A 23,046-nucleotide genomic window follows, 5' to 3' on the forward strand; every position below is an offset into this window, starting at 1 on the left:
TTTTTTTTTTTTTTTTTTAGAATTTGGGTTGTCAGGAATTCGTAATGAACAGCCTCTTTTTATCCCTGTTGCTTGTCTCTCTTCTGTTTATGAAAAGCTTTTCTGAAGGGCAAGGAAAGAAATGGAAAGGTGAAGGTACTACACAAAACCTGGAAAGCATTGTCATTGGAAGGTGTTATGAGTACATTAGAATTGTGAATCCTTCTGTTGGGTAAGTTCTTGCTTGTTTCTGAATTAGTTTTTATGTCATGTAGAAGCGTGATACTTCACTCCTGGCCATGAGAGTTGTCCTACCAAAACCAGCATGCTTGTCTGGGAACAAAAAATGAGTTTGTTAAATGTAATAACGATAATAGTAGCATGAATAAGGCAAGACTTCTAATGCTTCAACTTTTTTATTTCACATTTTTCCCCTAATATTACAGGGTTCTACAAGGAAAACTGTGCAAAAACTGTGGGGATGGTATTTCTAATGTACCAAATCTACTACACACATACAGTAAGCTCAGTGCTCCTAGAAAGACCCGTTTTACTTCATCAGCTCACTTAAGAGGGCCACACTTTATAGCTATCCTGTGCTACTGAAAGAATCTGTTTAGCGCATCCACCTGAGAAGGCAGGCGCTGCTGAAGTAGCAGCTGTAAGCTTTCGTTGTCTACGTTAATTAGACCGTACTGGGTGGCCAGTCACGCACTTTGATAAGATGAGATGGTTTCCATCTTTCTTGCATTGTTTGTGCTTTGGTCAAAAGGGGAATATTGAGAGGACATTATTGAATTCAGCCCTTTATCCTGGCACCAAAATTTTTCCTGATAGCCTGAAGTAGTATTTGCAGAGGGGGCCTAGCTTGTTTTCTGTGGCACAGAGTTGCAGCCTTAACCACAGTCAGATTCTTTTGCATAATGACAGCAAGTGTTACACCTTACCCCAACCTCCCATTTTCAGTTCCTGCTGCAAAACAGGAAGATACAAGAACTTCTCCTGAAAACAGGTTTATGACCTTTTTACAGAAGGAAAAAAAAAAAAAAAAAAAAAAAAAAACTAACTTTCTTAACATAGCTGAACCATCCTCAGGCAAATAGAGGGTACTGAAATTTTGGCTAAACAGTTCAAACGTGGCATATTTAAACATTTCACAGTGGAAGACATCAGAAAACTTTAACTATAGGTTACCACAGACCTACAATAGAAACTATGAAAACTGAAATCCTTTTACTTTTTGAAGTCTGATCTTGCAATGTGCTCCAGATAGGTAGAGTTACCATTACAATTAATTGATGTAACTTTAATTATTTGAAGCAGAACATAACTAATAATCCAAAATACTCGAAAATGTGCAACATAAAGGATGGCTATCATGGAAATGTTAACTTTATCATTTACTGATTTGGACTTCTTAAAATGTAAACACAGTATTATTGAAAGTGTTTTTATATGTCATATTTAAAAGGCCTTATGGTCTAATTTCTGTTACTTCACAGCATAAATTTAAAATTGAAAACTATGAAGACATTCATCAAAATCTCAGAATAGCATGAAGCAAGGCTGGACATTAGCACTGCTTTCCTGAATTAAGGGGCAGAACAGCATTATAAAAAGAACAGATACACAATTCACTTCATGTGTTTTTCTCTTATGTCTATCAGCAAATAGTGTAATCTAAATAAAATGGAAATTTCATATTGCACAGATGCAGAACAAGTACTCTAATTTTGTGTAAACCTTTCTGTTCATTGTCTATTTCTTAATTGCACCCAAGCTAAATATTACAGAGACATAGCCACCTGCATAGGTTTTGCTTTAAGCAAATTTATGTGCAAGTAGAATAATTAAAAATATATTTTGTTAATAGAAAAGAAGCTGGATTAGCACAGTTTTGGCATAGTTGCAAATTATTAAAAAGTATATAATGTAAAAATAGTTATAGAAGCATTAGACTATCTAGAAGATCAGAACATTAGAAACATTTTTTCCATTAAGACCAAACATCAAAAACTGCAGACAAAAAATATTTTATAAAATATTATAGTCATGTAGAAGTGAGCGATTTGAACGAAAACCATATTTTATAATACAAGTACGTTATATTACACAAATATAAACATTGCTATAGTGCTTTTCACTCGTATTTCCTTGCTGGTAGGATATAATGTAAATTTTCAAAATGTAATTTCTTTTAACTGAGTACTGTGAAATAAACCTGATGTGACTTACTAATACCTATTAAGACCGGAAGGAATTGTACTGAACTATAGTCCTTCCCCACCCTGTAATTTCAAAAGTATTTTTGCCAGCTAAGATAATTTGAGTTACAGAGCAGAATAATCCTTTTGATTTGCAAGCTGTGTAAACATGAGATGAAAAGACATGAATGAAAAAACACAGTAAGTGAATTAACCAGACAATTACTGCTGGATTCATCTGTCAAGAAAAATATTAAGGGTTCACTTGATCATAACTTGCAAGTGCTAACATGAAAATGTGAGTGCTTACAGTAGACTTTTCATTAGCAAAAAGAGATAAATACATCCAGTGGTCAGAAGCTAAAGTTTTACAACTGGAAATTAGAAATCAGTGCAAATCCTCTTACAAGTGAGGATATTTGAACATTGGAACCACTGATCAAGGGTCATATTGCATCACTGAGGATTTTGAGATCAACGTGCTTTTTTTTTGACCTATGTTGTTGTTTAAGTACATATTGGAAGCCTGATCAGAGATTATTGTGAGAAATTTTGTGTTCTGTTTCATGCATGAGTGTTGCTTAACTCATCATAAGGGGTCCTTTAAAGAATCTGCATCATTCAGTACCTCAAAGGAGCTCTTTAAAGAATGTCATGAGAAGCAGCACCCACAGAAAGCCTGCTGTATATGAATGACTTTATATGAGCAAAACATTCAAATAGCGAAGTTTGGTTTACTTACAGGAGCTATTATTGCAGCTTTGCAATTACAGCTGTTCACATTAGGAATGCTTTATACATGTAAAATAGATTATTCTATTCTACGGAGTGTTCCCTGCATAGACATTGTCACAGCCTATGTGGAGAAGGTACTGTGGGAAAGTGATGAAAGTAGCAATTCACTTTTTAATTACTCTAGGCCAGCTCAGCGCTTTGACAGATGAGCTCTTGCAAATCCAGAGATTTAAGACACTTCTGTCCCTAAACGGCCTGTCCTGGCTTTCTGCGGGAGCTTATTGTCCTGAAGGCAGAGCCAACAGGAGGGAACTATTTAATCCTCCCTTGTGCACAACTTGCATCTTATTTCAAGCCCAGCTTCATGAGCCGGGTTTGAGTTTAAATGTTGAGTCCTAACAGCTACTGCACAGTAACAGTACACATGCCACAGTCACTGTACTCATTCTAGGGCCATTCTAGTGCTAGGGCCTGTTTGTGCTGGAGACATTTCTTTGTCAGTACCATTATTCTACCATAAAAATTTTTAATAACTCCTCTTGCTCTTGAATCTGACTTTTTAGTAATAATTTTGCATTCCAATAGCCTTGACTGTTTAGCTACACTTTAACTGGAGTGGCTTTTTAGATCCCAGAAATTTGTAAGACAGCTATCCTTTTTAGTATTTCTAGAATGCCGGATAGCAGACCTTGCTATGCATACTGTACCTTCTAAGATTTTTGCTGGATTACTATGTATTTCTAATTCCACAGTATAAATCCTAATACTTTCATTTCTAGTTCTTCCTACTCTCTTTGGATAGGTGCTGCTGTAAGTAATGAAAAGTAAAGTCCTATATGCTTTTTATGGATTGTGAAATTTCTATCAGCCTGGCTTCAGTTTTCTGCCTTAACCTTGTGGGGTTTTTAATTTTGAGATTGGAAGACATTGGGAACAAATCACTTTCTTGCTGTGCTTTGAGAAAACATTTTGGGTTTTTGTTTCTTTCAATGATTATAGTGAGAAGAATTGTTCAGAGTTATGGGAAGCTTTTAAAAATGCTTTTATTAAGAAGGATCCTTGCAGCATTCTACCTACAGACTATGAATTATTTATCAACCTGTCACTGCACACAATTCCACCTAATAAGGTACTGATTTATTCATGTTATGTTAATGGTCCTGTGACATCCCCTAGCTTTTCCAAGACATAGTAGTTCAAAATTGACAAAAAGTCATTTTGTGGCTCATTGATGATTCGTTATTTTTGGTCCATCTACATTTTGCAAACGAAGCTCAAGCTTGAGAGCATTTTTCAGTTTGTTTATCTGCATTTATTTGATGCAGTAACTTCTCAGCAGTTCATCCCACAAATTCTGCATCTGAAGATAAATTTTTAGACATCAGAAAGCTCAAGTCCTTCGGATTTGAAGAAAAATAAGTAAACTGAGAGAGAAAGCAATGAGTGATTCACATTGTTCTGGCGTCTGCTTTGCAGACCTTGCATTCCAGAGGCCCACCAGCTGACCAAGCTTACTGCTTACTCTCGTGTGTGCCTCTGAGTTACCTTTGGACTCCCTTCTTCCACACAGGAGTCCCTGCTCCCCATAGCTGTTCTGGCCCAAGGGCTCTGCATGTCCTTTGTTTCTTCTTTCTTCTGTCCTAGCAGCCCCTCCTTGGGAGTGCTTCTCTGTGCATTCCCACTTCCTCTCCCCATTCATAGTAAAAACCCCGAAGATACCCATTCCCTATGTGCTGTCCCTTATCTCAGTGACTCCCTTTCCACGTTACAAAGGCCCCCATTTTTGCTGCCATGTCAGGAGCTCTGCTGAAGCCCCTGAACTTTCATGTTGCTTCTCCTGAAGTGCTCTGCCTGCAAAGATTGTATCTGCTTCCTTCTTTTTCTTTCACTCTTCACATGCCAAATCTCAGGTCATCAACATGTTATACTCTATTACAAGCCTGAGTAGAAATGAGATAGGGTGTTGTTCTATGCTAGAAAACAGTAAGTGTTTGATGGCAGTCTCTGGCAGTTGCAGAGCTCTGAAATTCCAAAAAATAGTGCTCTTTCTGCCAGTATATATCCAGTATACATCAGATTGTATGCTTTAGCCTTGTCTGAAAGTTTGTACTTAAAAGGTGTTTTTCTGCTAGCGCAATTATTCCTTATGTCTAAGTGATACAAGCTAAACCAACAAATACTCGTGACAACGTAGCTTCATTCATGAAAGGATTTTGTAAACATAGGAATAACAGCTAGATAACATGATTCTTTTTTCACACCATGCATCAATAGAGCAGCATGACAGAATTTTGTAAGAAGCATCTGGCTTAAAAATATGTCTTCCTTTTTTTTCTCTCTCTTTTTCTAAGTCTGCCTGCTCAGCAAGGCAGAGCTAGGCCTAATACTATTTTGTATAGGTCTGTGTCCATTCCCAGCATGGTGTGAATGCCCCTCAAACCTCTACTGATTGGAGTTTATCCCACTGTAAGATCAAATCTGTTCCTATAAAGAGATACATAACATTTCTGAATATTTCTTTGTTTTGATTTCTAAGGAAACAACAAAACATGTTTTAAAATGTTTTCATCTCTGCATAATCTCATTATGTTCACACCCAGGTGATGGTTCATTTCTTCTCTATTTTGTTTTCCTTTATTTATTTAGTCTCTCTTCTGGGAAAATAATCAGCTTCTAGTCAATAGCTTTTCTGGTAGAACTCGTCGCTACATGTCTGTGAGTGACACTCTATTTGGCTTCTTTGGAGATCTGCTAAACTGGTGTGGGCAGCCAAACAGCACTGGTAAGACAATATATTAAACATCAGTCTGTGAAACCATAACAGATGCTGACTGCTATGTTCCAGAGGAGTTAATTTTGCTCTTACCCCCTAAAAAATCAGAGGTAGCTTAACTGTCTCATTCTGTCCTATTCTGTGAATATTTAACATTGCAGTCAGGAGGCACATGGCAAAACGTAAATAACGCCACACAGAAGATAAGCCTCCTTCTCGGTCCTCTGAACCTGGAGCTATCTGTGTCCCAGATATAGTTAGAGTCATTTCAGCCTAATTATCCAATCTACAGAATGTCACTGTCTATGTAAACTGCAACAGTTGGTAAATTATAGAAAAGATACAACTGTCACATTTCTATGTTATGTCAGACCATTATGTATGTTAAGTGAGTAATGCAGGAATACAAATAATTGCTTTCTAAGGTCACTTTTTACAACTCTTATCAAATCTGTAATAGTACATATCACATGTCTTCCTACAGGACTGGACTATGATTCCTGCCCTACCACAGAAGAATGTGAAAACAATGCAGTGGAGTCTTTCTGGCGGATAGCCTCGACCACTGTAAATAGAGCATTAATACACATTTTGTACATGTCCTTGTGGTTTAAAAAAGCATTACTGGATCAAAAGAAATTTAAGGCTATAACTTCACTAGATTATTTCCTCTGGTACAGATGTCAGATGATTCTGTCTGATGACATATATTATGCTTATATTAAGCACACTAAGCACTATAATTTTCTAAGGAAGAGAGGTTCTAAGTGATCTGAGTACTTAAAACATTTGACAGCCATGGTAGAAACCCTCTGTTTACAGAGCAAGCCCAACAGAGTGCCAGACTGCTTTATTTATATCCTGAAGAAGCTATTTATACATTTAAGATGATACCTTGAATTAAAAAACTGGCCATTTAGTTCTTGTCTCCCCTACTGCAATGACCACCTAGGATATGAGTTTATTATTTTCACGATTCGGACATTGTCCTTAGTAAAATTCTCTCCTTAGCCATTGTTGCATGCAGTGCAATACCAAATCATATATACTATCTGTAAGATGAATTCTGAAAAAAAAAATTGTTATATGTTGCAGTATGCACAGCACAGTTCTGGGGTGATACATGTCCTACTGAATGGTTCTGCAGAAGGAGGAGCTTATCCAGTCAAAGGGTAAGTAAACTAAATTAATAAAATGTGTTCAAAGTCTGATGCCTGAAAAAAGGTGAACTCATTTGGGTCTTTTGAAGCACAGAGCCTCAAACTCTGTAACCTGAAGTGCCTGTTATATCATGGTCTATCAAGAGCTGTGGGCAGTATCTTCATCTGAAAAAATTAACGTGAAATCAATGAAAACAGTGCTCTGACTGCTGTAGGCATTTTACAGACTGCTGTGGCAAATAAGATAAATGGTCTTTGAAAGCTTTCTTCAAGTCAGTTGTCATAATATGGCAAAATATTTGTGTCTGTCTTCAAGAAGATAACCAAATTTCTATTTGGGGATCTCCTCTAGGAGAGGATATTTTCAGGAGTTATAGCCTCTGTTAGGTCTAGAAGCAACATATGTTCTATAGGGAAAGTTTTTGGTCTTGTTATTTCTCCATGCCCAAGAGGTATTTTGAAATCTGTTCTGGTTTGAGAGAGCAAAAACGCTCAATAAGAAAGGTAAGAGCAAGGATTAGCTCTCTTTTCTCCAAATCAAAAAATACACTTTAAAAAAAAATCAAACAGATCATGCTCCTGTTTGCTCACTTATGACTGAAAATAATCACTGAAAAGGTCATTTCTTCACCAGATGGGAGGGAAAGGAAAAGTTCATAAGAGCTACCTCTATTCCAAAACACCTACTGTCCACTTACCTCCTTCACCCAAAGGGTCCATTTCTTTACATGGGACCAGGTTACATCTTTGAATGAGATTTTTTCTACTGTGTGTTAAATCTGACTGTGATCAGAAGATACATAATAAAATTTAACAAGCCCTTATCCTACAGCAGGATCAGAGCGCTTATTGCTGAAAATATTTTTTCATGTTCTTTGTAGTTGTAACTGTTCTTGAATCAGTTTTTTTGCAGACTATGAAATACCTAATCTCCAGAAAGACAAAATCTCAGAAATTGTCATCTGGGTTGTAGATGATATTGAAGGACCAGATAGGTAAGTTTTATCTTCTCAAAAATCAGTTGTCCTTTTCAAACTTGTGTTTAAAATTTCACCTTAGTTTTCTCTTTGATTATTAATACAGAGTAATAAAACTGAAAATATTTTAGATGCTTTCGTAACACAGAAGGCGCAGTTCTACCAATCTCGAAGAGTATATAAATATCAGAATTAGACAAAATAAAAATAAATTCTATATTAAGTCTGGAATCCACTTAGAAGAAAGAAAAAAAGAAAGAAAACACAGAAAGACAGACATTCTGTCCAAACAGAATAGCTCATTGGTAAGTAACCAAAGACCAAGTGGAAGTTTTAGTCAGGAACATAGTGGAAAATGGACTCTGAAGCTAAACAAACAAACAAAAAATTATTAGGCCAGACATTAAGGCATGATTTAGGACAAAATAAAGGATGAATTAAATAGTCTATTTATTGTAACTTTTGTGTGGGTTCTGTACAAATATATGGTAAGTGAATCAGCAGTAGAGGAAGTAAGTTTTACCCAAATCATCTGCAGAGCCCCTGCATTTTAATGTAACATACTGTGGCTCTTCATTGGTCTTAAAACTGCCCTGACAAAAGAAAGCCAGAGAAAGAGATGTAGATGCCACCATATCTACCATTGGTGGCTAAATCCTTGGTGCCACCTGGATTTTTAAGAGCATGAGGCTTCTGTTCTTGCTGTTCACATTTTCTAGTCACATCCATTCATCGTGTGCCATTTCTCTTTCATGTCTCATCTCTTCCCTTTCCTATCTGCTTTTTACTCTCTGTTGCTTCTCTTTGACTGAAGTTTGGCATGGCCAGCCCAGACCACATATTTTACTTTAGTACTATGGAGTCTATGACAAGAAAAGCACGTACAAGTGTGTTTCAAATTAGTTTTTCTCAGCCTTTCTTTTTAAATCAAAGAATCATACCATTTGGGGAATATATGTGTGTGTGTGTGTGTGTGTGGCTCACCTTTGCAAAAGTAATTGCTATTACAAAGAAAAATAAAGCAAGCTTTGAATGTTAATTTATTTTTCAGTTTGTGCTTGTCTGGATGCCTGGGAAAATCTGTATATTTCTTATTTATTGCTTTATACAATTTTTTTTTACTCCCATGTGATTTCTATAGAGACGTCAGTACTTACTAATCAATAGGTGAGTTATGCTGACTTTGAAACTTCATATTGGTGCAAGTCTTAGAGGTCTGAAGAAGTTCTGTACTATACCAAGCTTACTTTGCTAATTAGGCTACAAATTAAAAAAAATGGTGCTAGACACAAAAGCTGCATTTAGCATTGTTTCTGTTCTTTTCTGTCTCCTTGTGCATTTGCATTGTTCTGTATTCTAGAAAGCAGAACAAGCTCCCAACGAGAAAATCTGGTTCCACTTCATTATAATCAATTATTCCATAAAGACAGTTAGCCTCAACTTTAGCACTATCTAAACAACTGCCCAAGAGTGTTACAAATGAAAGTTTTGTTTATTTCACAGAATTATTTCGTTCTTTCCCTGTTTCTGTAATGAAATCTTAAAAATGGTAATCTTGGTTAATAGAATCTGCAAATGCTGTATAGGCTGCAGCCAGTATTCCAATCCCTGCAAACTCAATATAAAATTTTACCTGACTCAGCAAGTGAAGTATTATAAGAAGCAATATACAGTTTTCTATAGGTATTAATGAATATACAAGGGGAAAAGTAATGGCAATTTACTTTACTAATTCCTTCAAGTTCAGTGAATGGAAACAAGGAGATAATAAAAGGCTTACAATAACGTTAAAATCTTTTCTTGTAGAGATTCCTGTGGAATTCATACTGTAAAGATATTAGAAGACAGGTTGAAAACCCTTGGTTATGATGTTTCATGCACTGACAATTATAAGTAAGTGAAAACCTTTCGTAAATATGGTGTATTTGCAGGAGTACCTCATCTATTTTAAATTATTTCTTGCTTTCCAATATTTGAGTGCTATTAATGTTGTGTCTTCAATAAGAGACTGATATCTTGTAGGGGTGATCTTACATTTTTCAGGCTTACATTTCAGCCAAGAGTTGAGAAAAACACACATCTAATTGTATAATTAAAGTGTACTTACCCACTGTCAGACACAGAAGATGGCATCATTCATTCCACTTCACCGTAAAATCTTTATTTGGATCAAAAATCTAAACAACAGTTAAAAATACTGTTGAATGTCCACAGAATTACTTAAAATTGCTCTAATTATTCACAGCAGATTCTAAGATAAATATAATTAAAGGGAGGCTTTAGACATGATAATACCATTGAGTCTATTTCATTTCTTCTTTCATTTTCCTCCGTTTTCTAACTGAAAGATGCTAAATAAAATAATCTCTTCACAGGTCTGTGATGTTCTTACTCTGCCTGGATCATCCCGATCATTCTAAGTGTGCTTTTTCATCGTAAGTAAAAAATGTTCAGTCCATCCTCAGTGCCATGAGAACCAAGTAAATAATGCACAAATCAACAATTCAACAGATTCTACCTGTATCATCTATTGTATATTATCCACAAGCAATATATGGTATTTTTGAGTTTATTATTTACTGTGTGTTGAGTAAACAATTTCTGTTTGCAAATTGGACACAATTATCTGTGAGTACCTGCTCCTACTGTTCAAAATTAGGCGTTAATCAGTTCTCATTGATCACACAATCACACAGGATATTACTGATGGTGTGAATGAAGTTTGTAACTATCCCTGTTCTGGTGTAAAATCTATTACAAATTCAGAAATGTTTTCATTACTATTCTTCTGCGAATAATGAAATAGTAGGTAAAATGGCAACAGATCTATAGAACAACATGTCTCCAGCTACTGGAACTTTTCTGTTTCAATTCTTGAGGAAGTTTTTTCTTATTCTCTATTTTGTTTGCAAACCCAATTTCTATATTTTAATGTATTTATTAATACTTATTTAATCAGTATATATTTAATATATTTGCCAGTAGGCCATCTGCAGAGAATGAAGATGATATCCAAGACACACTTCTCTTAACTAGTGAGCATCACTCCAGAACTAGGTTTTAATAGTATCCCTTCCTATGAATATTTTTCTTTATCACATAGAAAAGGTTAAATTCATTTGTGATGTATTTCAGTGAACTTAGAGAAAAGCTGACTGTTTACTGTGCTTACATTTCCTAATCTATATATTATATAGGTACACATGAGATCTTTGAATATCTGAATATGAAAACTTCCTCACAGTTTGAAAAGCTGCAGGATACTTGAATGTATAGAAGTTGTTCTCTAGATTTGCTTTTATTTATAGTCCATACATTTGGCCACATCCTCTCTCTGCACAGGATGTGGCCAAATTAGGGCTTTTCTGCCCTAATTCAAGTGTCTGAAAACAGATGTAATACTGCCTAGGCAACTTCTGCTATCAAAAGCCTGATTTGCTGTCCCTGTTTATGGCAGCACAACGATACTACTGCTGCATGCAGGTTTGGATGCATTCTACCTGCCTCCAAGCTGAGATTTTCTTGCAGTAGTTCTTCTGTTAGTACAGAAAGGAGCTGTATCTCTGTAGAATAGCTGTAGTTTTTAAGACATCATACAGAGAAAGTGAGTACGCCCCATTCCCTCTAGTCACTGATAAGTTCTTCTCATTTGGCATGTGACATTTATTTTTTCATCCCAGCACCAATCTATAATCATGTGATAAAAACAGTTGCATTTTATATATCACTGATAGCTCGAGACTTTGAGGTAATAGACCATAGAATCAATGTGCTGCAGGCCTGTTGAGGCATTTGTTTGTCACTGTGTACCACTTACATGGTGGGTGAAAATAGGATTTCCTTTTTCTGCCACTAAATGGTAAAGTTTTTGTTCATGTATGTGAAATGAAAATCCAGTTGCCCCATGTGAAATCATGACTGTGAATGTGGTAACAATATTAGCAAATGGGAGGAAAAAGGACTTTATAGGACTTCAAAAACTACAATATTGTGAATTCTTAATGGAAGATTTCTCTCTTCTTCCAGGTGTTAAACTATTTCCCTCAAAGCCTTGTGACGTGGGTACATTCCTCAGCAGAGGAAATCTGGATGAGAAGCTTTTTGAAAATCATTAATATCTTGTTCCTTTCACTTAAGGGATGAGCATACCAGTTCTCCACACAGTGCTTGCAGTATATAAGCAGGGTATCAGCCACTTCGTCCCTTCTAACCATGTCAGTACTTCCATGATCCTAATCACTAGAATATTCCAAGCACCAGTCTTATCCTGTGTAATTACTGGGCAATTACTAAGTGACTTAGCTGTTATCATCCTCCTCAGGAAAATTTTCCTTGCTTCTTCCCCTCCTGAGCCTTCTATTCCCTCTTATATGCATGACAGTGTAATTGGCTTAATACTCTTCATATCTATGCTATCCCTAATCAAACAGAGAGCTTCTCAATCTGTATGCTAAACATCATTGCTTTTCCCTGAAATTTAAGTCACTGCAATACTTATTTCAAATGAATACTTCCACAAATCACACCTCTGCAACAAATAACATCTCCATTGAATCTAGCCTCCCTTGAAAAAAGAGCCTTAAGCAGATGTATATAAATTATTTGATGATTATTTTCTAGATCTGTTTTCTCTGTGGATGGATCCCAGCTCTCTGATGGTCCATTAACTGACACTGAGGCAATTTGGTCAGTTGTGGTATCACTATTAAGAACATATATCTGTTCAGAAAAGGCACCTTATGCATTAGTATTCGTTAGTGTTCATACACTACATTCTGTATACTTCCATAGTAACTATTGAGATTTGGCATCCAGGCTTCATTACATCTTCCCTCACAGTGGCTGTTCACTGTTGTGAGATTGATGGCTGGCTTCTCAGCCTCTGGAGAGTAATGTCCTCAGCCCACAGAGTTGTGCAGGTGACAGTTCTGTCATCACAACTCCTGTTACATAGGCATACCAGAGGAAAGGGCTGCAAGGGGATGGCCTTGAGGGTGCTGTAATATTCTTGGGGCTTTTGGGGTAGATATAGTGCCCCTTTACTCTTCTCTAGACTTGAGCTATGTTCCTTCTGAGTCAAAATTTAGACTTTAGCTTATTAGTTTTGACACCCTGACATTTAAAGAAAGCATGTAAGTAATAAAATACCCACTAGATGGCATACAAACATAAGCAGAAAGGAACTCAAATGCAACCTTTTAGTGGTGGCATTTATTAAATGAATTACTGCAATGCCAGGGAGACCTAGCAATGCATCTGAATCCTGTTCTCCCAAGCACTGTGAAAATACAGACCTGTAGGACCACTGCTGCTCTGAAAAACGGTCTCTAGTGTAAGACAAGAGATGCTACATGGACATGGAGAGACAAGGAGGTGTGACTAGTATAGACAAACAAGGAGACAGTCTTGTTCAGTGGAATAGGAAGGGGTTTTGCAAACAGCTAGCCTGTTTATAAGATCATGACAGCTGAGCACAATTGGGAATCCACTGAAGAGCTCTTGTAAAGAAACTTCTAGCTTAGGACTTGGACTGCAAAGTTCATCCTTGGCTACAAACCTCTGATATTTAAAAGAATCTCAATTCAGCTCTGTGCTGTGAACATCCTGTTTGTTTTCTTTTCTTTAGATCTGCACCAGAAGCACAAAGAGGATCTATATCTTCAGACAGAGAAGGCAACTGGAACAAGCTCGTGTTTGTTACTTTTGTAGGCTTTTTGTTCAGATCTGCTTTAGTGTATTAAGTTAATCAACTGAATCCAGTTCTATTTGCTTCACTTGGCTATAAATTAGGCTTTAATTAATTTATAATTGCAGTTTCACTCTAGCTCTGGACTGGCAGACCTGCATATCTATATATCAACTACTAATAGCTTGAAGAAATATTCTATTGCTTCTAGAAAGCCTCGCTCTTCATTTTTATTTTCCTGAATAGGTGGAATTTATTGTAATTTCCTCCTGTTGAATTTTCTAGAATTCCACTGAGAACAATACATTCTCTCTGTTCATATATTGCAGCAAGAAAAGCTGTATTATACATCATATATCTCCCAAACACATTCCTTGTTCTTAACAATCCTAGCATTTTGGCCTGGAAAACTAAGTGTCTGATTATCCTGTTTTGGGAAAAAGGGAGGAATACAAATTCAAATGAGAGAGAACTTGGATGCTTAGTATAAAAAGCAATATAATAAGTGAAACAGTGGAAAAAAATAAACTCATTTTGAAAAGTAGTATAGTATTTTAGCCAAGCTTGACTGAAACTATTATACAGTGAGATTCTGGCTTGCATACAGTATTCTGCCACATACAGTCCACTGCTCTGCCATCCACACTGCTATTCCTCAACTGGCTATTTCCTGGCCACTAGATAACCAATAATCAGTAGTACCAGATCTTGGAAGTTCCACAGATTTTCCACCATGATGCAGTGAATAGCTTTGTGGCATATCAAATTCAGACAAGAACCTGCCAAGTCAGACAGCTGTCTGCTTTCAGATAACTCATATGACATGTTTCAGAATGTATTCAGATGACAGCAATTGCCATCTTAAAGGTGTCTTCAGTTGCTTCTGTTAGTTATCTAAGTGATCCAGATACCTCTTCATCTAAGTGACCAATACACTCAGCTATCAAGATGGCACATAAATCTTAGCTTCTTAACTTAAGAAGTTAGCTTCTTAATTATTTATTTGTACATTAGCTGATTATCAGGAAACTAGTGTAGGATGTTCCTGTTTATCTCAATGCTTCTGATTTAGGACATCATAGTAGATTTATATTCTTTCAGTCTCTAGTAAAACTATGTCATGTTGCATGTTTGAAAGAAAGAATATGAGATAAATGTTGTTGCTTATTTGTTGGGCATCCATTCCTGTGATAATCTTTAAATCAGTTCCGATGCAAATCCCTTTAAATATGTACCTACTTGCATTTACTTGTGTCACGGTTGGATTTGTATATAAGCTCCAAGGATTTTTGTGTCCATCTCAGAGAGTTGCAAAAATACTGGTATCAGAAGTTACACACCTTTGAAAATCTGGGCTGTAATATGCATCAGAGTTGGCCCTTAGCCATTCTGAAACGTTAGTCCTTTGATTAGTTCTTTCAGCATCCCTCTCCTTTTTATTGCTTGACTCTGTCCTTAACAGCGATTGCCAGAATAAGGGGAGAGGTAACTATCTGTAACACAGACACGTCCCAGGTAACTAAAACCAAACAATTTTTACTAGTTTTTTATTTGTCCACTGCAGATCCCATCATGATACATTTGGTACTACAGGCTATGGACACAGGGCATATGAGGCTCACAGATAAGTATCCAAGCCATCTTTCAGTCTACTGTTGTTCTACCCACTGATCTGTGTATTGTGGTGTGGGGATGATTCTAGCTAAATACCACTAAGAAGGCATATGTCTCTTAGGCAACTTCTATCCACGAGCCAAGCATCCTGGCTGGCCAACTTACGCTGTCCCGCATATGAGAGCTTTTCACCTCTGAATGCAGTCATCTACTTCAGCAGTGCAGTCAGTATTGGCAGTTACATATGATACCAAATATACTGTAGGAAGTGATTCTGTTTTGAAAAACCTATAAAATACTATAAAAGTAGGATAGATACAGCTCAAATAGTTGGAAGATATTTACTGCATAAACTAATATTCAGCCCAACATACTCAGAAACCTCTCGCAGTACGTACTTTCTAATATTCTTGCCTCCCTTCCCATGACTACATTTGCTACATCAAGCAGCAAAGCCAGTAGATTTTGTTTCCAATATCCTTTGAGTAAAGTGTCTCAAACTTTTGGGGAAAGCTTGGGAAGACCTGTAGAAGAAGGGTAATTGGTTTTAGTTGCCTAACTAATATAGGTGGGAAAAAAAACAGGCAAAGTTTTATGGTCTCCTCCTCAGATCATAAAGGCAGCACATTTTAAGCTAAGTATGGACCAGTTGCTCAGAGTTTAATATAATTGTTTTGATCAGGAAGAAAGGATAGTATGACTGGCATCTATGAAGCAGAGGGACAGAAGTAGTGTTAGCAAAAGGAGGCAGATGCAATATGGTCATTTGTTATTCCCTGATGGAAGAAGAGACATGAAATAAACAGTTGGGAACAAGGGAATCCCTTCTCTCTCTCTTTCTCTTTCTCCACCTAAAAAGTGTATGAATAGTAGTAGTTACACATATATTGACAGATATGCAGTGAGAATCAGCTAGGAATGTCTGCGCTCTGTCTTGAGCACTTAATAAATGTTCTTACTAGCAATGCCTTGTGTAACAGCTGTGGCTAACCAGCTGGATTAGCCAAATCTTGAAAAAGCAAAATGCATAAAAGGTATCTGCCCTTCTCAGTAAATTCTTGCAAGCCTGGTAAGATTCAACAGAGTGGTTCAAATATATATTCAACATTTTTCAATTGTTCATACTTGTGCTACAAAACCAGCTATCTCCAGAAATGAAATTCCAGGGGAAAAATAAGAGCAGATGTTCATATTAAAACATCATGAATATAATTTCATCTTGAATCTAGTTTGATGCCACAATTCTATGTAGATCTCTTAATACCCAACTACTCCTGGTGAATAAAAGCATCACATACATGAGTATTACTAGGTGCTTTCCATTTATGCAGACAGACATCTGGAAGCTACTGCTACTAAGCTAGTATTTCCTATCTTCACCCCTTTTGTGGACCACTTAATAACTCAATTATATCATGCTCTTTATTCCTCCATAGAAATAAATATAATCTCTCCATCTGCTAACCTGCTTTTTTTCTGCTGCATGACTCCGACTAAATCAGAATAATTCATTTTTACTGTGTGCATGTGCACTTATACATGTGCTCACACCCATTCTGTCTACTTTTAAATGTGAACTCTTTAGTACTGTGGAGTGAGAATCTATGAGAATAAAGCAAGGACAACTTATTCACCTCTCTGCCTTCATATTCCTGCTGGTGTTTATTTTTGTCACATTGGCCTTAGCATGATATTCAGCTGACATGACTGTGTTTCCTGTCAGGAGTCTCCAATGTAATGAAACTTCCACTGAAACCCCAGGAAGCTACCTAGCACTCGTCATTCAAAGCAAGCTGTCTGTCACTTTCGGTAGCTTTCTTTAATTGGATTTACTAGAAATAATTCTTCTGTATTCTGCTTCAACAATCAAGAGTGTAAATTGGAAGAAGGGTGTTTTAAGCAGAGCCAGGTAGTTTAGTTTAAAATAGGTCATTATGGGGGTGCACACTGTCTTAAATTAGGCAAATTTTAGGGTGGCTCAAGCAGTTTTACAAGCACTTTCTTGGTTTTCAAGTTTTTACTAATTCCAGCCTCTGTCCAGCCTAAATTGGCCTTTTATTCAAGAGGTAAAGAGTACAACCTGCCAGATTTGCAGGCAGCTGTGATCCCTGCGGCATCACGGGAGCTCCACTTCTCCCACTGCGGCAGTGCTGCTCAGCTGCAGGCTGGCAGGCAGAGGGGTTAGGGCAAGCTAGAAGAGCCTCTGAGGACAGCATAGCACATGGACTCCCATCACACAATGCCGGAGTGTCCACTTTTCTGGGCAGCCTCCTCTTTACCTACCTCCTGCTCTCTTGCCCACGACACACAGCAAAGGTAAATCTAGTGTCAGTTCAGATGAGTTACTTCATATTTTTACCATCACAGATGAGTGAAAAATTACAATATTGGAAGTTTTATAGAAGGAAAATGAAGCAGGAAATTATAATCAATAATAATCATTTCATTTAAGTAATACAGAGTGAAGGAAAGTAATTAGTCCTTTATTTGCAAGCATTTGACTAGGAATACCTCTGCACTATGTAAACAGTAAGTGTAGTTAGTTCCCCAAGTGCAGACAGAGGGGTCCCCTAGAATTGTATGTCTGGGTTAACTTGAGCTACACCGTATGAGTTACAATAATTAACAAAGAAACAATATTTTTTTATCTAGTAATTGCATTTGCCTGGACATCTCTTACTGGTTACACTTGAAATACCAGGTGCTATCTAGTGCTTGGATGAGTAATTTACTAGGAATGTCAGGTCAAGAGCTTGGCCAAACTAGACCACCAAACTGACACTTTATACCATCTGCAACAAGTAAAGTCAAGAGAGGAGTGCGAAGATAGGTATTTTATATTATACAGTAAGTCAGGGTCCAGCTAAGAAAAAGCTCCATAGGTCACACTATGCCATTTTGAAGAGTAGCAAACAAACAGGCAAATGAGCAGAAATAAGTATTTCCTGGTATTTTCAGCCATGCAATTTCAAATCCGAACATGCTAGCATATATTGTCCTTCATTCTTACTTTTACCTCTGCTTTAATGAAAGGTGCCAGTAAATCCCCAATTGCTATTTCCAGAAAGCAGGGTGAATACACTCGGCTTTCATTTTGTACTTCCTCTCTCACCACTGTCCATTAGCGTAGGGTTAAATAAACAAATAGCTGCTGAGATAATATAAAAGAAGGAAGAATGACAAGCAAAGTATATGGCATGTATCATACAAAAAGAACTTAAGAACAGAAAGAGTAATTATTCAACAAACCTGGAAGCCACATCATCAAATCCTGGACAAATATTTAAATGCATACATACAAATGTATATTTTTCTAGGTGCCAACCAGATCTTTATCTTATTTTTCAAGCAATAGTGTTCAAGGTAAACTGAACTTTTGAATCCTCACATGGATCCCTTCCAATTGGCTAAGCTACCCCCATAGTTCTTCTAGAGAAAAACTTGCAATTCACAGACTTCTTTGCCTCCAGTTCAGAGCCCATCTGTGTATCAACTTTGTTTCCTTAGCTGCATCAGTGGGATGGGAGCCTGCTGGATACTTCCCTTCAGAATATATGAGCAGCATAATGATTAGTACTGGACAGAAAACTATTTCATGAAAGTTGGAGAGATTTCTGCATTTGTTTTTACTCTGCACTAAAGCAGAACTAAACCTTGAATAAACATTTTGCACAAAAGGTACAGCAACCTCATCTGACTATTAAATAGCCACGGGCTAGATGCCTGCTCAGGCAATCAGAAATCATTGTAAGATCCCTAACAACAAGCTAATAGATTTGGGTTCTATCTCACTTTCTTGCAAGCTCTTCTGTTGCAGCTATTCATTTGGTATAAATTAAAGATTTCTTGAGTAATAAATACATTCTTGATAACCATGAATGCATGATTCATTAAACCTGGGTCTCCCACTCTGCAGATCAGTGCTTTAACCACTATATGCCTGGTTGTGTTTCCTCAAAATTCTGTCTTGGATTTTATTTTCTGACAAGGCTAAATAGAAAGACATTATCAAAAAAAAGATAAGGATACAGAAGAATGGAGCAACTCATTCTCTCAAACTGTTCCAGAGCTACTCTGCAGCTTCTGTGTCCAGTCTACGTCCTTCCCCTCCAACTGTGTATATTGGTGATCTCATAGTGCATTGCTCAGTAATACAACTTATGCACAAACTCTGGCTATGACTTTGTTTTGTTACAAACCTGCCGCTTTTGCTGATAAAGCAATTGTGAACTGCAAAAGACAAAAAGTAATAACAGTGACAACAGGAAATTCTTTAGGCAGCAGAAAAGCTTCCGCGACACTTTTGAAGGTATCAGGCAGTATGTGAAGTGGACTGAGCGGATGGCCTAACACTTAGGAGAACCAGCAAGGAAAACAAATGGACAAGAATGAAAGGCAAAAGTTTGGTTCAAAAGGGGAGAGCTTTTTGGACTCTTTGAGATCTTTGTTTGAAAGAAACAAAGAAATACTCAGTGTCCATTTTTGTGTCGCACACTGACTAGTACAGTCAGTGTTGTCATGACTCCAACTGGCTAAAAGTGAGCTTACACAGCAACAAGTGGAGAAGCAAGTCCTAATCAGACTGAGCTGGGAAGGAACTAGGGTATGCATGTCTATGCAGAAAATTACTAACTATTGCCATTGCCAAACACTCCTTCCCCAAATGTGAGCTTTAAATGCACATGCCATCATCACATTATTAATTTGTAAGGTAGTACAAACACTAGCAGTTTGAAATATCTGAGCTGCAAAAAAAATCTCATGACTTCTGAGAAATATTGGGATACGTATACATTCTTGTCAGCCTGTCTCACTGGATACTCAGTCCTACTGAATTAACCTGACTGACCATAAATCACATTGAAGAAGCTAGCATCTTAAAATCTAGTAGTTCCAATGTCATTTCAGCCATCATAGTACAAGACTGAGGGAAGAAGCAGGTCACTGATTTAAGGATCTTAAGTTCTTTATGGACCCTGAAAAACTCTTCTGTTTTTTCTGTAGTCTGCTGTGAAAGAATGAGATGTAAAAGATGGGCACTAATTTTGTGTACAAAATTATTTGGTAGGAATTTTCTTATCAAAAAAGGCTTTTACAAAAATTAACATCAGTGCAACTAAGAAAGGCCTTTCAAAATATCCCTGAATCTTTACTTGGGACTACAGAAGAACTTCACAGGAATATAAGCAAGCAGCAAAGATTCCCCATAGAAAGACAAACCTATCCAAGCAATCACAGAAGTTTAGAAGGCTGATTTATGAATCAGGAAAATTTAGCAGTGATTGATTAAAAATCCCGCTCTCTTCCATACTAGAGCACAGTGCTAGTGAGCAAAGCATTGTAGATAACTAAAGCACTTCTTAAAATTTCAGAAATGACTGATGGAGGAATGTCAGAAATCTTGTTGTAAAAACCTGAACATCGTGATTCTGTGATACACATCTGTATGTTACAGTAATAAAACTTGCAAAATAAGATCCATGAAAGGGTAGTTTCTTCCACATCCTAAAGGATATTATAGAGAAGAGGGAGCCATATTTTTTTGAGGTGCACAGTGAAAAAACTAGAGGCAGTGGTCATAAGGTGCAGCAAGAAAATTCTGATTAGACACAAAGAAAAAGAAAATTCACCATGAGGGTGGTCAAACACTGGACCAGGTTGCCCAGAGTCTGGATTGAAAAATCTATAAAATCCATGGGGAGAGGGGGGGTGTTCAAAGCTGCACTGGAGAAGGCCCTAACAACCTACTCTAGCCTCAGAGTGTGCCATGATTTAAGCAGGTGGTGAGACCAGATAACCTCCAGAGGTACTTCCAACCAACCTTCATTATTCAATGTTACTACAGTTTTTCCAAGAATGGAAGTTGCTGACTGTTTGCTGTCTGGAAGGACCTACCATGCATGTTACTGGTCTCTTTTCGATTTCCGCACTAATGCCTAACTGGCAAAACAGCTTCATTTTTGTAACATATTTAGCTGATCATAGAGTTTTAGCAATCAGTCATACTGGGTGTGTTTATCTGAAAACCTGATGGCTAACATGCTTTAACTAGGGCATTTAAGGTTCTATTATAGACAGTACAAATAATATTCCACAGATGTTAGCCAGTTGCAGTCAGTCTTAAGCTTATTACCTTTAAGCTTAATTACCTTAAGCTTAATACCCTTATACATAACTGATTTCAGCCTTAAGGAAAGAGTTGCTAGATTTTCATGTTTTCTATTCTCCATATCCCAATATCTTTGGAAGCTTGCCTGACAGAGTTCTTTCTTTCCATTAGATATTCATTGGAAAGCATGAACATCTGCCTGCCTTCTGCACATTGTTACCACACAATCATAGCTTTCTAGAATTATAGAATAATACAGGTTGGAAGGGACCTCTCAGAGATGATAGTTACCTTACAGTGACATGAGCCGGCTTGCCCTTAGTACCCTCAGATTCATCCCATCTAGGTCGAGGGACTTGTATACATCCAGTGGGCTTAAGTGGTCCATAACTCAATCTTCCTGTACTATGGGTAGTAATTTTCTCCCTAGAGCTCTTGGCAAGGCACACTAGGCACAAGGACCTAGGAAACCTGAGAGTGGAGCTTGCCAAGGAAGAGTGAGGAATCAGCTGTGCTTCTTCAGTGTCCTTTAGCACTAAGTCACCTGTTCCGGTGGCCAGTGACCCACTGAACAGTGGGCCCATATTTTCCTTGATGTTTCTTTTGTTGTTGGTGTACCTGTCAAAGCTTCTTGTTGCCCTTCACACCTCACCAGTTTTAACCTCAGTTCAGCTTTAGCTTTCCTAATTCCTTCCTTGCAAGTCTGGGCAATGCTTGTATATTCTTCCCAGATAGCCCATCTCTGCTTCCATTTCCTTCCAACATTTAAGCTCAGTCAGGAATCTCCCATTTGGCCAAGCTGGCCTCTGGCTACACCTTTGACTTCTTGCATATCAGGATAGATCATTCTTGTGCTTTGAGGAGATTGTCTTTGAATCAAGTAACTCTCTTGGGATCCTTTGATCTTCAAGGCAGTGTCCCCTGGGATCCCACCTACCAGGTCTTCGGAATTGCCACAGTCAGTCAGTCAGAAATGTTTCTATCACACAAAACTGAGTACTTTTACAGTTACATGTCCTTTTTTTTGCTTAGGAAGTCTGTTTTTCAACACTCCCTAAATAGTCACTTCTGACTAATTGTCGGTTCTGATCATAAAATACTCCTACTGATTAGCATCTAGAAATGGGTCACTGGCTCCATAGACTTTGAGAAAACTTCTGTGAGATCAGTTCATCCCTAATAAAACACAGTGAAGCGCCTATCACTATACCAGATCACTGCAAGGGTAGCCTTGTCAATGCTGATGCCAGAACACCAGCACATTGGACTCATGAGTCCTGGGAGATTGTTTTCGTATCCACCAGCAAAGACAAAAGACAGAAGTGGGGCAGAAGCAGAGAACTGTGGAGGTAGCAAGAGTCAGCAAGTAGGTAGAATATTTGGGGATGAGAAGGGGAAATCTTTGTGAGCAGCCCAGGTCTATATACTGTCCCATGCCCACCTAGCTTACTCCCAATTGCAGATCTGATAAATGGTAACAGAGGAGATCAGCCACAGGAATGAAATAGCTTTGTGCTGGAGGTCTGAAGACATACTCCACCTTGCCCTTCAGCAATGCACTAGTATTGTATTTGAGAAACAAGGGGTAAACGGATGGGGGAAGGGAGAATGACTGGCCTGAGGCTGTGCAAATACAGGAATGCTTTGTGTTGAAAAAAGATCTCTCATTTTACACATTGCTCTATCATGTGCTGCTGTGCTGGCCTTTTTCGGGCTCTGCTGTTCAAAAATTGTCCAGCTGATATGTGTGCTTCTTCACATTTATTTACACAAAAAGCGGAAAGATTACCACATTTCTTAGATTTTATC

At 37.6% G+C, this 23,046-nt stretch overlaps 1 protein-coding gene across 3 annotated transcripts in view; it reads left to right on the forward strand.

Moving 5' to 3' along the window:
- Positions 1-23,046, forward strand: part of BST1 (bone marrow stromal cell antigen 1) — a 27,839-nt gene continuing 4,793 nt past the window's right edge. Inside the window, exons 1-9 of one of the 3 annotated variants that reach the window (XM_062575361.1) lie at positions 1-211; positions 3,918-4,047; positions 5,565-5,700; positions 6,176-6,258; positions 6,787-6,863; positions 7,754-7,846; positions 9,635-9,721; positions 10,204-10,263; positions 11,855-11,896. In XM_062575361.1, the coding sequence (XP_062431345.1) occupies positions 45-211; positions 3,918-4,047; positions 5,565-5,700; positions 6,176-6,258; positions 6,787-6,863; positions 7,754-7,846; positions 9,635-9,721; positions 10,204-10,263; positions 11,855-11,861 (840 nt within the window). In that variant the 5' untranslated portion in view covers positions 1-44 and the 3' untranslated portion in view covers positions 11,862-11,896. Of the gene's footprint in view, positions 212-3,917; positions 4,048-5,564; positions 5,701-6,175; positions 6,259-6,786; positions 6,864-7,753; positions 7,847-9,634; positions 9,722-10,203; positions 10,264-11,854; positions 11,897-13,454; positions 16,762-23,046 lie in introns of those variants that run through there. The other 2 variants (XM_062575359.1, XM_062575360.1) reach the window with 2 other exon arrangements.

The sequence above is a fragment of the Rhea pennata genome, chromosome 4 (genome assembly GCF_028389875.1).
Source record: "Rhea pennata isolate bPtePen1 chromosome 4, bPtePen1.pri, whole genome shotgun sequence".
Lineage (NCBI taxonomy): Eukaryota > Metazoa > Chordata > Aves > Rheiformes > Rheidae > Rhea > Rhea pennata.